At 39.9% G+C, this 13,894-nt stretch overlaps 1 protein-coding gene and 1 pseudogene across 1 annotated transcript; both read left to right on the top strand.

The window, feature by feature from the left end:
• On the top strand, positions 1-507 carry LOC116536754 (40S ribosomal protein S12). Its single transcript, XM_032258564.1, has one exon. The coding sequence runs from the start codon at positions 75-77 to the stop codon at positions 471-473; it is 399 nt and encodes a 132-aa protein (XP_032114455.1). The 5' UTR covers positions 1-74; the 3' UTR covers positions 474-507.
• A 6,900-nt stretch (positions 508-7,407) lies between these two features.
• Positions 7,408-11,812, top strand: LOC116536716 (annotated as a pseudogene).
• Positions 11,813-13,894: the final 2,082 nt, after the last annotated feature.

Genomic DNA, 13,894 nt, shown 5'->3' with positions numbered 1-13,894 from the left:
CTGCCGCCGCCGAGTGGTGCGGAGGCGGAGGCTTGGGTGCATTCAAGATTTCGCTTCACCCGTAACCCACCGCCATGGCCGAGGAAGGCATTGCTGCTGGAGGTGTAATGGACGTTAATACTGCTTTACAAGAGGTGCTGAAGACCGCCCTCATCCACGATGGCCTAGCACGTGGAATTCGCGAAGCTGCCAAAGCCTTAGACAAGCGCCAAGCCCATCTTTGTGTGCTTGCATCCAACTGTGATGAGCCTATGTATGTCAAGTTGGTGGAGGCCCTTTGTGCTGAACACCAGATCAACCTAATTAAGGTTGATGACAACAAGAAACTAGGGGAATGGGTAGGCCTCTGTAAAATTGACAGAGAGGGGAAGCCCCGGAAAGTGGTTGGTTGCAGTTGTGTAGTAGTTAAGGACTATGGCAAGGAGTCTCAGGCCAAGGATGTCATCGAAGAGTACTTCAAATGCAAGAAATGAAGAAATAAATTATTTGGCTCACAAAAAAAAAAAATCAAAAAAAAAAGAAATGTATGGAAACTCTTAAGGAGGAACCATGCTGGTGGGCTCCTCCTACATTCCTTTACATTTAGAAGAGTCATAGATAGTCATGAATATCCATCAGATACCATTCTATCTTTGGTAGAGTTGAGAGATGGATAGATTTATCACAAAGTAGTAGATCGGGGGGCCTTCCTCAGATTTTTTACCGGTTTCAAATAGATATTAAGGTACTGAATTCAAATCAAAGCTCCATATTCACCCCACGCCACTGATGTTTTAATATTTCTGTTTACCTTATTGGCATTTACAGCCTGTTAATCTTTTTATGAGTTGCATTAGTGAACAGACCCATGTCAAAACCAAAATGAACAGTGGCTTCCCATCTCAGAGTAAAAGCGTATAAGGCTCTATACCATCTGCACCCCTTTCCACCAACACACAGCTTACACACATGGACACATACACACAAAATACAACTCTTTCCCATCAAGTCTCTCCCCTTCTTACTTCTGCTCTTAGTAGGTACATTGCCTAATGTGCCACTCCTTGAATTTACCAGGCATTATCTTGCCTCAGAGCCTTTGCACTAACTGCACCCTCTGTCTAGAACACTCTTCTTCCAGATGTCTAAATGGATCACTTCTAATTTTTGCTGAAATGTCACCTCGATGAGGTCAATTCATTAAAGTTAAAGCTCCCCTCCCCCACCCCACACACGTACTTCCTACTCTCTTCCCTGCTTAATTTACCTCCATAGCGTGTATCATCATCTAATAAACGATTTTCCTCCCCTCACTACAATGTAAGCTCCATGAAGGCAGGAATTTTTGTCTATTTTGTTTACTGCCATGTCTCTACCATAGAGACCCTACCTGACCAACGAAAAGGTACTCATTAAATATCTGTTGAATGAATAAATAGACAGGAAAAGAAAAGGAAAGAAGAAAAGAGAAGAAAAAAAATTCAGAAGATATTCCAGATTCAAGAAGATACAGCCAAATAGTGGGCAACACACCAGTTTTCTTCCTGCTCTCATTTTTGCTTCCTCTGATGGGCTAGGTAAGGAAGATGAGAATAAATAAGACATTTGTAAGAGCACTTAAAAATTCCAAAGTACTTTTTTTTTCTTTTTTGAAATGGAGTCTCACTCTGTCACCCAGGCTGGAGACCAGTTGTGCGATCTCGGCTCACTGCAGCCTCTGCTTCCCAGGTTCAAGCCATTCTGCTGCCTCAGCCTCCGAGTAGCTGGGATTACAGGTGCCCAACACCATGCCTGGCTGCCTTTTGTATTTTTAGTAGAGATGGGTTTTCACCATGTTGGCCAGGCTGGTCTCAAACTCCTGACCCTAAATAATCTGCCCTCCTCAGCCTCCCAAAGCGCTGGGATTACAGGCGTGAGCCACTGCGCCCAGCCCAAAGTGCTTTTATATACAATGTCTGGTTAGATCAAAATATTGGACTACATTGCTGGAGACGAGGTCTACTCGTAGAATGTGACAATTTTACGGCTGCATTTTATTTCTTACTTAAACAAATCAAATTCCTACAAGAAACAACCATTTACTTACCAGAGAGCCAAGACCTTCCACTTATTTTAAGAAGTCTGCATTCCTCGCTGTTTTCTATTTAGTCCTGCCTTTATGCGTTTACTAGTGCTGTTCCTCTCATAAGAAAGGCTTTCCCTCTCTAGCTACCTAAACGCTGTGCATTCTTCAAGGTCCATGTTGACAGGGTGGAAGAGGAGCAACATGCTAGCATGCATTAATAAATGAATTATATTATTCTTCAATTACAAATTTCACCTCCATAACCTGCCTTTTTTTTTTTTTTTTGAGATGGAGTCTCACTCTCTTGCCCAGGCTGGAGTGCACTGGCGCGATCTCAGCTCACTGCAACCTCTGCCTCCTGTGTTCAAGTGATTCTCCTGCCTCAGTCTCCCAAGTAGCTGGGATTACAGGCATGCACCACCATGCCCAACTAATTTTTGTATTTTTAGTAGAGACAGGGTTTCACCATGTTGGCCAGGCTGGTCTCAAACTCCTGACCTTATTATCCACAAACCTCGGCCTCCCAAAGTGCTGGAATTACAGGTGTGAGCCACCACGCCCATCATAACCTACTTCTTGTAAAGTGAAGAGAACTTTTAAATATAGCATTCATTGAGAGGGAAATGATTTGTCAGCTCTGTTTTCCCAGTGCCTAGTGGTTTCACTATGAACCATTCCTGGCACATGGTGGGTACTCAATTAATATTTGATACTTGAATAAGGGAATGATTCTGAGTCTCTGTGTAGCCAGAATTCAGCTTAATTATACTTTGAACCACTAAGAAATGAGATTGCATCAGAGCTTATACACTGAGTTAGAAAGCCAGCACCATTCTATGACAAGGCATATTTTCATCTTCCCATATCCTCTCAACATACAGCCTCCTAATTGCCTTCTGCACTACCCCACAGTATGCGCATAACGCCATGCAATGGGCTTCCTTTGTGCAGACCTCCTTTATGCGTAACCATGGCAATGCTGTCTACTTCATACTTGAAGTGTCTAGAGGACTATGGCTGTGAATGTTAACTCACTGAATGATGACTTAATGACTTGCTTTGCATGCAGGAGGGCCCAGTACATTTTGGATTTTTTTAATCATCATAATCAGAAGACTTCCTCTGTTTCTTCCATGAAGTAAAACACCTATTTACCAAATAGGCCAGAATAAAAATTCTAGACTCCCAAAACTGACATATCAAGACAATTTCTGGCTCTGAAATCTGAGAATGAAAGACTCCGGGATTGTCCTCAGAGCTTCTATTAGAATCTGAAATCTAGACATTGCCAATGGAATTCCTGTCACCATTTTGCACAGAAGGAATCATGTTGTGGCAATGTTAAAAGTACAGAGGATACAAATGTAATGCATCCTGCACATTTTGTCTCTCACAGGTTCTAGCTATGACATGTGGCCAAGTTCTCCATGCAAGAAGGCATATTTCCCTCCAGGATTTGCATTTATTTTTTATGTGAATATTTGGATGCTGCCAGAATCCCACCCATATGCCACTAATCTGATCAATTTTAAGCCAACTCTTCCTTTACTGTTAATTGGAAATACGGAGTATGCTGAAATACCAAATAAGGCAAGCTGTCTTTTAAAACACACACACACACACACACACACACACGGCCACATATTTCCATATTCTGACAAACTATACAATACTTTGAAATCAAACCCACATCTCACTTTTGATCTGTTCATGATTATGTCATGTAAACACTTTGTGAGAAATTCATAGATACCTTGTGTTAAAAATAACTCAAATTTCAATTGCATTTTAATTAGTTTCGTTATAAACCTATAGCAGGTAAATTTTCATAAAAGTTTTCATAATTTCCTTTAGGAAGAATGTACAGAATGTGGAAGTAGTCTAAAACTCAAATCAAGAACAAAACTAGTATGTTTTAGAAGTAATAAAAAGTAATAAAAAATAACTTTTAAAAGTAATAAAAAGAAGTCCAAGTTAAGGAAAGTTGATACATTATTCTAAACTTACAGCACTTCAAAGAAAAGTGAAATAGAATTTGGTTCATTGCTGTGTCAGTCTTAATTTTTACTTGGAATAGCATATGTGTTGCAATTTCAGCATTATATAGAATCTAAATTCTTCAAGGCAGAATTTCTCTTTTTTTTGCTATATAACTTACCATCTTTAAAACATTGTGTATATTTATGATTCTTTGTATATATGGTTCTAGAAATGATTCATACTTTAAAATGTTTCTTAATTTTGTTTCTTATTCATTGAGAATATTTAAAAGAATAATAATATGGCATATCACATTTGGCTTCAAAAATAGAGATTTTCATGGACAAAGACATTCTAGCTCACTGCTGGGTTACCAGAACAAACAAATAAGAAGTACAAATAGGTGACTTATTCACTGCTTTAAAAATAAGTGATTTTCCATTATAAGATGAAGTGTCAAAAAATAATGAAGGGATAACATCAGTGAAAATTTGGGAGTAAGGAACTCTGAAATTTTGCTCCTCCATAAAAGCAATGCGAAAACTAACCAAAATTGTTAAAATCAACTTTTTCAGTACTCTGGAAACTAAGCAACGGTTTTAGCAACATGGGAAGTGTTTAGTCAAGAAAAACAGCTGCATCTCGGTAAGAACAGTAAGCTTTGTGGCATTTACACTTACACTAGTCCTATCCTCTGTTTCCAAGCTCCGCACCACCATGAAAAATAACAGCCTGCCTTCCCAGTACTAAAGAAAGCAGAGCAGAGCTAGAGATCTTTCAAAGCTTCACTCAAAAACAGGAGTCGGCCGGGCGCGGTGGCTCAAGCCTGTAATCCCAGCACTTTGGGAGGCCGAGGCGGGTGGATCACGAGAACAAGAGATCGAGACCATCCTGGTCAACACGGTGAAACCCCGTCTCTACTAAAAATACAAAACATTAGCTGGGCATGGTGGCGCGTGCCTGTAATCCCAGCTACTCAGGAGGCTGAGGCAGGAGAATTGCCTGAACCCAGGAGGCGGAGGTTGCGGTGAGCTGAGATCGCGCCATTGCACTTCAGCCTGGGTAACAAGAGCGAAACTCCGTCAAAAAAAAAAACAGGAGTCACTACCAAATGGCTCCTTGGAAGATACCATTTGAAAGGCTTATCATTATTAGAGCGCACTGAAACTCTCCTAATGCTAAACATTTCTACCCGAATGGTGGAGGGGCATTTCTCAAATGTTTTAACATCACAGTTGCCTGAAGTGATGGATACCAGTTAAGACAAACAATAAACTAGCCAGAAAGCTTAAAAGAAAAAGCTGAGGAATGAGATGTTTGTAGGGGGTTTGAAAAGTTTCAATACATTTTTGGGAATCTAAAAGGTCACAAATGTGTGTAGGGCTTTTCAGTGGCTCAGGAGAGACTTACAAAAACTGTAATCATTCGTCTCTGTCTGAACATAAGGTTCTGTCCAAGCAGGAAGTGAAGGCTAAGACAGAATTGTAAACTGATTGGTAGAGTATAGAAGGCATGCCCCAGCGCACACACATACAGAGCCCCTATGACTGGTAGACTTCAAGACTTACTGGTTCTAGGCATTTAAGAAAAATGCTGTCTGATCACTATCTGACCACTAAGCTAAGTAAGTGGAGACTTTAGTGGCCACACATACAAAGATAAAGAATGTACAACATTACTTCATAAAAGCAATTAAACAGCCACTTACAGCAGCAACAAGAAACCCTAGGAGGGTAAGGGACTGATTTTCAGAGTTGTAACATTGTATTATTTGAAATGACCAGTTTTCAACAAAAAATTAGAAGATGTACAAAGAAACAAGGAAGTATGACCCATACACAGGAAAATAAGCAATCAGTAGAAGCTGCCACTGAGGAAATCAAGACATTGGACTTACTAGGTAGACTTTAAAATGGCTACTTTTAATATTTTCAAAGAGCTAAAGGAAAACATGCCTGAAAACTAAAGGAAAACATGAGAAAGATATCTCACCAAATAGAAAATAAAAAGAGACAGGAGTAATAAAAAGAAACCAGATAGCAATTCTAACTGAACTTACAAAATTCATTTACTGAATTATGAAAGTATTGTAATTTGACTAAAATTACAATAACAGGAAATAATCACTAGGGGAACTAATAGCAGATTTGAGCAGGCAGAAGAAACAAAGAACATAAAGTGAGATTACATTATCCTTAGCAAACTAATGCAGAAACAGAAAACCAAATAACGCGTGTTCTGACTTATAAGTGGAAACTGAATGATGAGAACACACGGACACATGCGGAGAAACAACACACACTGAGGCCTGTTGGAGGGTTGGGGATGGGGGAGGGAGAGCATCAGGAAGAGTAGCTAATGGATGCTGGGATTAGTACCTGGGTGACGGGCTGATCTGTGCATCAAATCACCATGGCACACGTTTACCTATGTAACAAACCTGCACATCCTGCACATGTACCCCAGAAGTGAAAAGTTGGATATTAAAAAAAGAAAGAGCTCAATAAAGATGATCTATTCTGAGGTATGGTAATAAAAAAAGAATGAGGAAAAATGAGCAGAGTCTCAGAGGCCTGCTCTATGATGTGGGATACTGTGAGGCATACCGATACATGCACAATGGGAGGGCCAGGAGGAAAGAAGAAAGAGAAAGAAATGGAAACATATTTGAGCAAATAATGGCCCCAAACTTTTCAAATTGGTTTTAAAACATTAATCTGTGCATCCAAGAAGCCAACAAACTTCAAGTAGGATAAGTTCAAAGAGACCCACACCTACAAACGTTATAATTAAAGTACTGAAAGCCAGAGAAAAGAGAGAATCTTGAAAGGAGTAAGGGAGCAACCACTCATCACATACAAGTGATCCTCAGTAAGAGGAACTCTTGAGAAACCACAGAGGCCACAAAGCACAGAGGCCACAGGGATGACATATTCATAGCACTGAAAGAAAAATTATAAACCAAAATTCCTATTTGTAGCAAAACCATCATTTAAAAATGTAGGAGTAATTAAGACAGTCCCAGATAAATAAAAACTGAGAGAGTTTGCCACTAGCAAACCTGCACTAAAGAAATGCTGGCCGGGCACGTAGCTCACTCCTGTAATCCCGGCACTTTGGGTGGCTGAGGTGGGAGGATTGCCTGAGCTCAGGAATTGGAGACCAGCTTGGGCAACAACATAGTGAGACCTCGGAAGAAGAAGGAGAAGGAGAAGAAGGAGAAGAGAGGAGAGAAGAAGAAGAATGAGGAGAAGGGTCGGGGAGGAGGAAGAAATGCTAAAGGAACTTCTGAAAGGACACTAGACAATACCTAGAATTTATATCTAATTTACTTGAAGAAATAAAGGCCCTGCCATTCCAGACATGCTGCTCCACTATGGAGTATGTTCTCTGGGCAGCCACTGGGAACCCAACCACCCCTGCTGGACCTCCTAGGCCAGGCTTCGCTTCTCAGATGCTCCAAGACCTTCTAATAGTATGTTGAGGGATGAGTTGGAGTCAACTTTCAAGGCTTACTTCGCTTCTCTGGTGAGTCAGGACTATGTCAATGGCACCAATCAGGAAGAAATTCAAACTGGTATTGATCAGTGTATCCAGAAGTTTCCGGATATTGCAAGACAATTTTTTTTTCTACAGAAAAGATTGCAATTATCTGTCCAGAAACCAAAGTAAGTTATCAAAGAGGATGTCTCAGAACTAAGGAGTGAAATACAGTGCTAAGATGCATTGGTCCAGAAGCATTTGACAAAGCTGAGGCATTTGCGGCAGGTGCCAAATGACGTCAACATGCAGCACAAAAAGCCGGCAGACGTCCCTCAGGGCTCCTTGGCCTACCTTGAGCAGGCATCTGCCAATGTCTCTGCACCTCTGAAGTCAACCTGAGCAAAGGGCAAAGGCTGTTGGCCTGCGAGAGGGCTGGTGTGCAAGGTGTGGCATACATTCCTTCTTGTGGACTTGGCATTTTGGAAGAAGTCTCAGATTCTTTTTTGTGGTGGCTGTGCTTGTTTTTACATTTTTGTATGACTTATCATCTTTTCTTGTGTGTTTCCCGTTGTTTGTTTGATCTGAGGGAAAAATTATAACAGCCTGAGGATCAGGGGATGAAGATTTTTTATGTAGGCCTTTTATGATAGATACTCCTCAGTGGTGGTGTAGAAAAATATGTAAACTTGCTCTGTTTCAAGACTTCAAACTATCTCAAGAAGAGGAATCTAATGCAACAATATTTGTAATGCTTCCAGAGCTCTCAAAATGAGAATTTTTTGTAATCAGGTCAGAAGAAGATGAAAATATTGTGGGTTAGTATGGTAATATTATAGTAGAATCCTTATGTTGACGCTAACTTTTATTTGGCATAAGTTTATATTTTGTGTACTGTTTATTTTCTTTTTTACAGGGAGGGAGGTAGTGGGAGCTGTGATATGCTCCCATCAGCTCACAATGTTGTTATGCTCTGCAGTAATCAATCAGTTTAAGTAATGAGGCAGGCCCTGTTTTCAGCAGTGTGACAGTTGGGGCATAGGTGAGCTACGAGGGGCAAAAGCTTGCTCTGATCATTTCTGTCTGTTTTGAGTTTTGTTTGCCTGTGTAAGTTTTGTTTTACATTACAGGAGGTGAGACATTTTCAATTAAGGAAGGTTGTTGCTAATGAATTTCTTGATTAAAAACCTACATAAACTGATTAAGTATTAGCCATTCTTTCAAAGGGGTTCTTGGGAAAGACATTGGGGACTATTCTATTTGGTGCTTAGTGAAAATATTTTGAGTTAATGTATGCACCAGTTATTGCCATTTCTTTATTAAATTCAAAAGTTTTTTGTCAAATAAACAGCAATTTTTTTAAAAAAGAAAGAACACTAGTTAAGGTAATTACATAGGTGAATATAAAAGACAGTACGACCAGGAAAGGCGCGGTGGCTTACGCCTGTAATCCCAGCACTTTGGGAGGCCAAGGCGAGTGGATCACCTGAGGTCAGGAGTTCAAGACCAGCCTGGCCAACGTGGTGAAACCCCGTCTCTGCTAAAAATACAAAAATTTAGCCAGGTGTGGTGATGTGCGCCTGTAATCCCAGTTACTCAGGAGGTTAAGGCAGGAGAATTGCTTGAACCTGGGAAGTGGAGGTTGCAGTAAGCCGAGATGGTGCCACTGCACTCCAGCCTGGGCAACAAGAGTGAAATTATGTCTCAAAAAATAGAAAAGAAAGAAAGAGAGAGAGAAAGAGAGAAAGAGAGAAAGAAACAACAGTATAACCATATTCTTTGTCATAACTTTTTTCCCATATATGATTCAAAAGACAACTGATAATTCAATACGTATAGATGTAAGCTGATGGGCACACAATGTATAAAGATGTAATTAGTGACAATAACAACATAAAGGGGGGGAAATGATGCTATTTAGGAGCAAAGTTTTTGTATACTATTGAAATTAAGTTGATATTAACCTGAACTAGATTATTATGAATTAAGATATTATTGACAACACTCAGGGTAACCACTAAAAATTACTCAAAAATACATAGGAAAAGAAATAACAAGTGAATTAAAGTGGTACAATAGATATCTCTATTTAACACAAAAGAAGATAGTAATGGAGAAACTGAAAAATACGAAAAATGAGACATTGAAAACAAATTGCAAAGTTATAGACATAATCCTATTTTATTATTCATTACATTAGAAATAAATATATGAAAATTTCCAATGAAAAGACATAAATTGGCAGAATTGATTTTTAAAACACCATCCAACTATATGCTGCATACAAAAGATATTCCATGTAAATGGCAAGCAAAAAAGAGCTGGAGTGGCCATGCTAACATCAGACAAAATAGATTTTAAAGCAAAATTATTACTAGAGAAAAAGTAGGACATATTATAATGGCAAAAATATCAACTCAAGATATAACAATTATAAACTTATATGCTGTATTTTGAGGGTTCTAACAACAGAACTCCCAAATTACAGAAGTAAAAACTGACACAGACATCATAGAACATTCTACCCAACAATGGCAGAATACCTATTCCTCTGAAGTGCACATGGAATGTTTTCCAGGATAGATCATGTATTAGGCCATAAAACAAGTGTTCATGTGTTTAAAATGGTTGTAATCATACAAAGTTTGTTTTCTGGCCATATGGAATGAAATTAGAAATCAATAACAAGAAAAGTTGGGAAATTAACAAATATGAGGAAATGAAACAAAAATGCTCCTTAATAACCAACGGGTAGAGAAGAAAACACAAGGAAAATTAGAAAATATAGTGATATGAATGAAAAGCAAAACATGGAAACACAAAACTCATGGGCAGCAAATACGTGTTGAGGAAAATTTATAGCTGTAAACATTTACACTAAAAAAGAAGAAATATCTCAATCAACAACCTAAATGTCTGCCTTAAGAAGTTGGCTGAGGGCCGGGCACGGTGGTTCACGCCTATAATCCCAGCACTTTGGGAGGCCAAGGCGGGTGGATCATGAGGTCAAGAGATCAAGACCATCCTGGTCAACATGGTGAAACCCCGTCTCTACTAAAAATACAAAAGTTAGCTGGGCATGGTGGTGCGTGCCTGTAGTCCCAGCTACTAAGGAGGCTGAGGCAGGAGAATTGCTTGAACCCAGGAGGCAGAGATTGCGGTGAGCTGAGATCACGCCATTGCACTCCAGCCTGGGCAATAAGAGCGAAACTCCATCTAAAAAAAAAAAGAAGTTGGCTGAGCATTTTTGTCATACACAGATGTTGGATTTTGTCAAAACCCTTCTCTGCATTTGTTGATATGATCATACAACTTTTCTTCTTCAGCCAATTGATGTGAGACATTACATTACTTTTCAAGCATTTAACCAGCCTGCTATCCAGAGTTAATCCTAGTTGGTGGTGGTTAACATTGTGTCTTAAAGTACCCTTTTCAACTGGATATAGCTAGTCCTTTGTATAGATCAGTGGTTCTCAAAATGTAGTCTTCAGACTGGCAGAATCAGCATCACATGGAAATTTGTTAGATATGCAAATTCTGGGGCCCCAGTCTAAACTTATGGAATCAACAACTCTGGGGGTGAGGTGCAGAAATCTGTTTTAATAAGCCCTCCAGGTGATTCTGATGAACACTAAGGTCTACGAACCACTGGCATAGATGGAGTGAGACAAGCAGCACATGGAAGTTCTACTATCTCTTTCCTACTTGACTTGTAACTCTAATATCTGTTTCCAAAGATCGCTGTAGAGCCCAGTGGTTTTCAATCCTGGATGCACATTGAAATCATATAGAGAAGGCTCCAGGGACTCTGATGTGATTGTCCCAAAGTATAGCCCTTCCTCATTAGCACTTTAACAAAGGTTAGTTTTTCAGATGAAGTGAGCATTCTACGGACCACAGTTCAAACAAACTGCTTAAAAGGTCTGAGATGGAGCCCAGCTATCTGTTTTAAACAAGCATCCCAGACCACATTTTGTGGAAAACTACTCTAGAGCAATGATTTTAAACTTTTTGACCATAACTAATAGGAAGAAATGCATTAAATGTATGGTGACCCAGCAGATACACGCTTGTACACGTATGTGTATGTATATATATATATGTATATATCTACATATAGATACACATATGCAAACCCTCTTGAAATCATATTTGTCTTTTTTACATACTATGTACTTTGTTATATTCTGTTTCACATTTTAATGGTTGTTTAGTGATTAAATGTTTTGTGACCTAGTAAAGAATTACAATGACTACTTTGAAAACGGCTGTACAAGATTTATCCAAAATATTCACATCCATCTCTGAGATGTCAAGTGACACCATCCTAACAGGATAGTGGCTCATAAAATTCAACAGGTGGGAGAGGAAAAGAATGGTAGTGATCTTTCATGGCTGGCCAAAGGTTAAGTAAATGTTCATTAAAAGCGAGGGCAGACTTGGGAAATGGCTCCCCCAATTCAAAGGGAAATTATTGTGGGGAAGCACCCCTAAGAGGCCATTGTTTTGCAATTTTCTAAGGGGGAAAATCTTTATTTGCTTTCTAGGGTCTCTTCACTGCTAAATTTCAGATGTTCAATGTAATAGAGAAGTTATGAGTCTGAGAGGCTGGTAGCTTGGGCTTTATGATGACCGAACACTAACTTAAAAATGTAAAATGAGCAGTGGTTTATTTTTATGGATACCGTTTTATTGCCACTCAATTTCTTTTCATTTTAGACTAAAAATATTCCATTGAAATTAATAAAACAAACAACATGCATTTGTTGGTAAGAAACTGAGAGGAATTATTCCAAAGCTTGCACATCTGGTAGTAACTTAAAACATTTAAAATATGACTAGGCTTCGTTGGTGATTCAGTATTGTAATTACCCATGAAAAGGTATGTTAGTGCTTTATTGTGTGAATTAATTACCAACCCCATGAGACAACACCTGCAAGTCCATATTTAATGCAGCTCTGCTCCCATTAGCAACATTCATGCTAACAGAGCATTCAGGGAGTCAACCTACCAAGTTATTTTTTGTAGTATTAATACAAGTCACCATACTTTTCAGTTTTTTTTTGTTGTTTTGTTTTGTTTTGTTTTTGAGATGGAGTTTTGCTCTTGTTACCCAGGCTGGAGTGCAATGGCGCAATCTCGGCTCACCGTAACCTCGACCTCCTGGGTTCATGCAATTCTCCTGCCTCAGCCTCCTGAGTAGCTGGGATTACAGGCACGTGCCACCATGCCCAGCTGATTTTTTGTATTTTTAGTAGAGATGGGGTTTCACCATGTTGACCAGGACGGTCTCGATCTCTTGACCTCGTGATCCACCCGCCTCGGCCTCCCAAAGTGCTGGGATTATAGGTGCGAGCCACCGCGCCCGGCTACTTTTCAGTTTTTAAGTACAGATGTTGAAGCACTACACCTACCGATTGCCCTTGGATTACAGCTGTGTGACTCAATAGTGATAAGCAAGACTTTAAATTAGGTGGGCCTCCTGGATATCCACACCGTTATAATATCCTCCTTAGTATTAATAGCAGTACCAGCTCTTCTGTTGGTTTGGTTAGATTGGTTAAAAATTAAAAGACAGCCGGACGCTGTGGCTCATGCCTGTAATCCCAGAACTTTGGGAGGCCAAGCAGGCAGATCACGAGGTCAGGAGATCGAGACCATCCTGGCTAACACGGCGAAACCCCATCTCTACTAAAAACACAAAAATTAGCCTGGAGTGGTAGCACCTGCCTGTAATCCCAGCTACTCAGGAGGCTGAGGCAGGAGAATTGCGTAAACCCAGGAGGTGGAGGATGCGGTGAGCCGAGATCGAGCCACTGCACTCCAGCCTGGGGGACAGTGTGAGACTCCATCTCAAAAAAAAAAAAAAAGTTTTTTTCAAAAGACCCTGATTGTTGCCAGCAGATGAAAAAAACACATGGCTTTATAGTAGAATGATTTATAATCCTTTGGGTATGTGCTTATTGCAGTACTATTCACAATAGCCAAGACTTGAAACCAACCCAAATGCCCATCAATGACAGACTGGATCAAGAAAATACAGCACATATATACCATGGAATACTATGCAGCCATAAAAAGGAATGAGTTCATGTCCTTTGCAGGGACATGGATGAAGCTGGAAGCCATCATTCTCAGCAAACTGACACAGGAACAGAAAACCAAACACCACATGTTCTTACTCATAAGTGCAAGTTGAACAATGAGAACACATGGACACAGGGAGGGGAACACCATACACCGGGGCTTGTCGGGGGCTGTGGGGCAAAGGGAGGGAGAGCATTAGAACAAATACCTAATGCATGCGGGGCTTAAAACCTAGATGATGGGTTGATAGGTGGAGCAAACCACCATGGCACACGTATACCTATGTAACAAACCTGCAAGTT

This window comes from Sapajus apella, unplaced genomic scaffold (assembly GCF_009761245.1).
Source record: "Sapajus apella isolate SASKATOON/1434 unplaced genomic scaffold, GSC_monkey_1.0 scaffold103, whole genome shotgun sequence".
Taxonomy (NCBI): Eukaryota; Metazoa; Chordata; class Mammalia; order Primates; family Cebidae; genus Sapajus; species Sapajus apella.
This window is presented reverse-complemented; position numbering and strand designations above follow the sequence as displayed.

What these genes read in the sequence shown, in the direction of transcription:
- LOC116536754 (XM_032258564.1), top strand. Translation starts at nt 75, where the DNA reads ATGGCCGAGGAAGGCATTGCTGCTGGAGGTGTAATGGACGTTAATACT.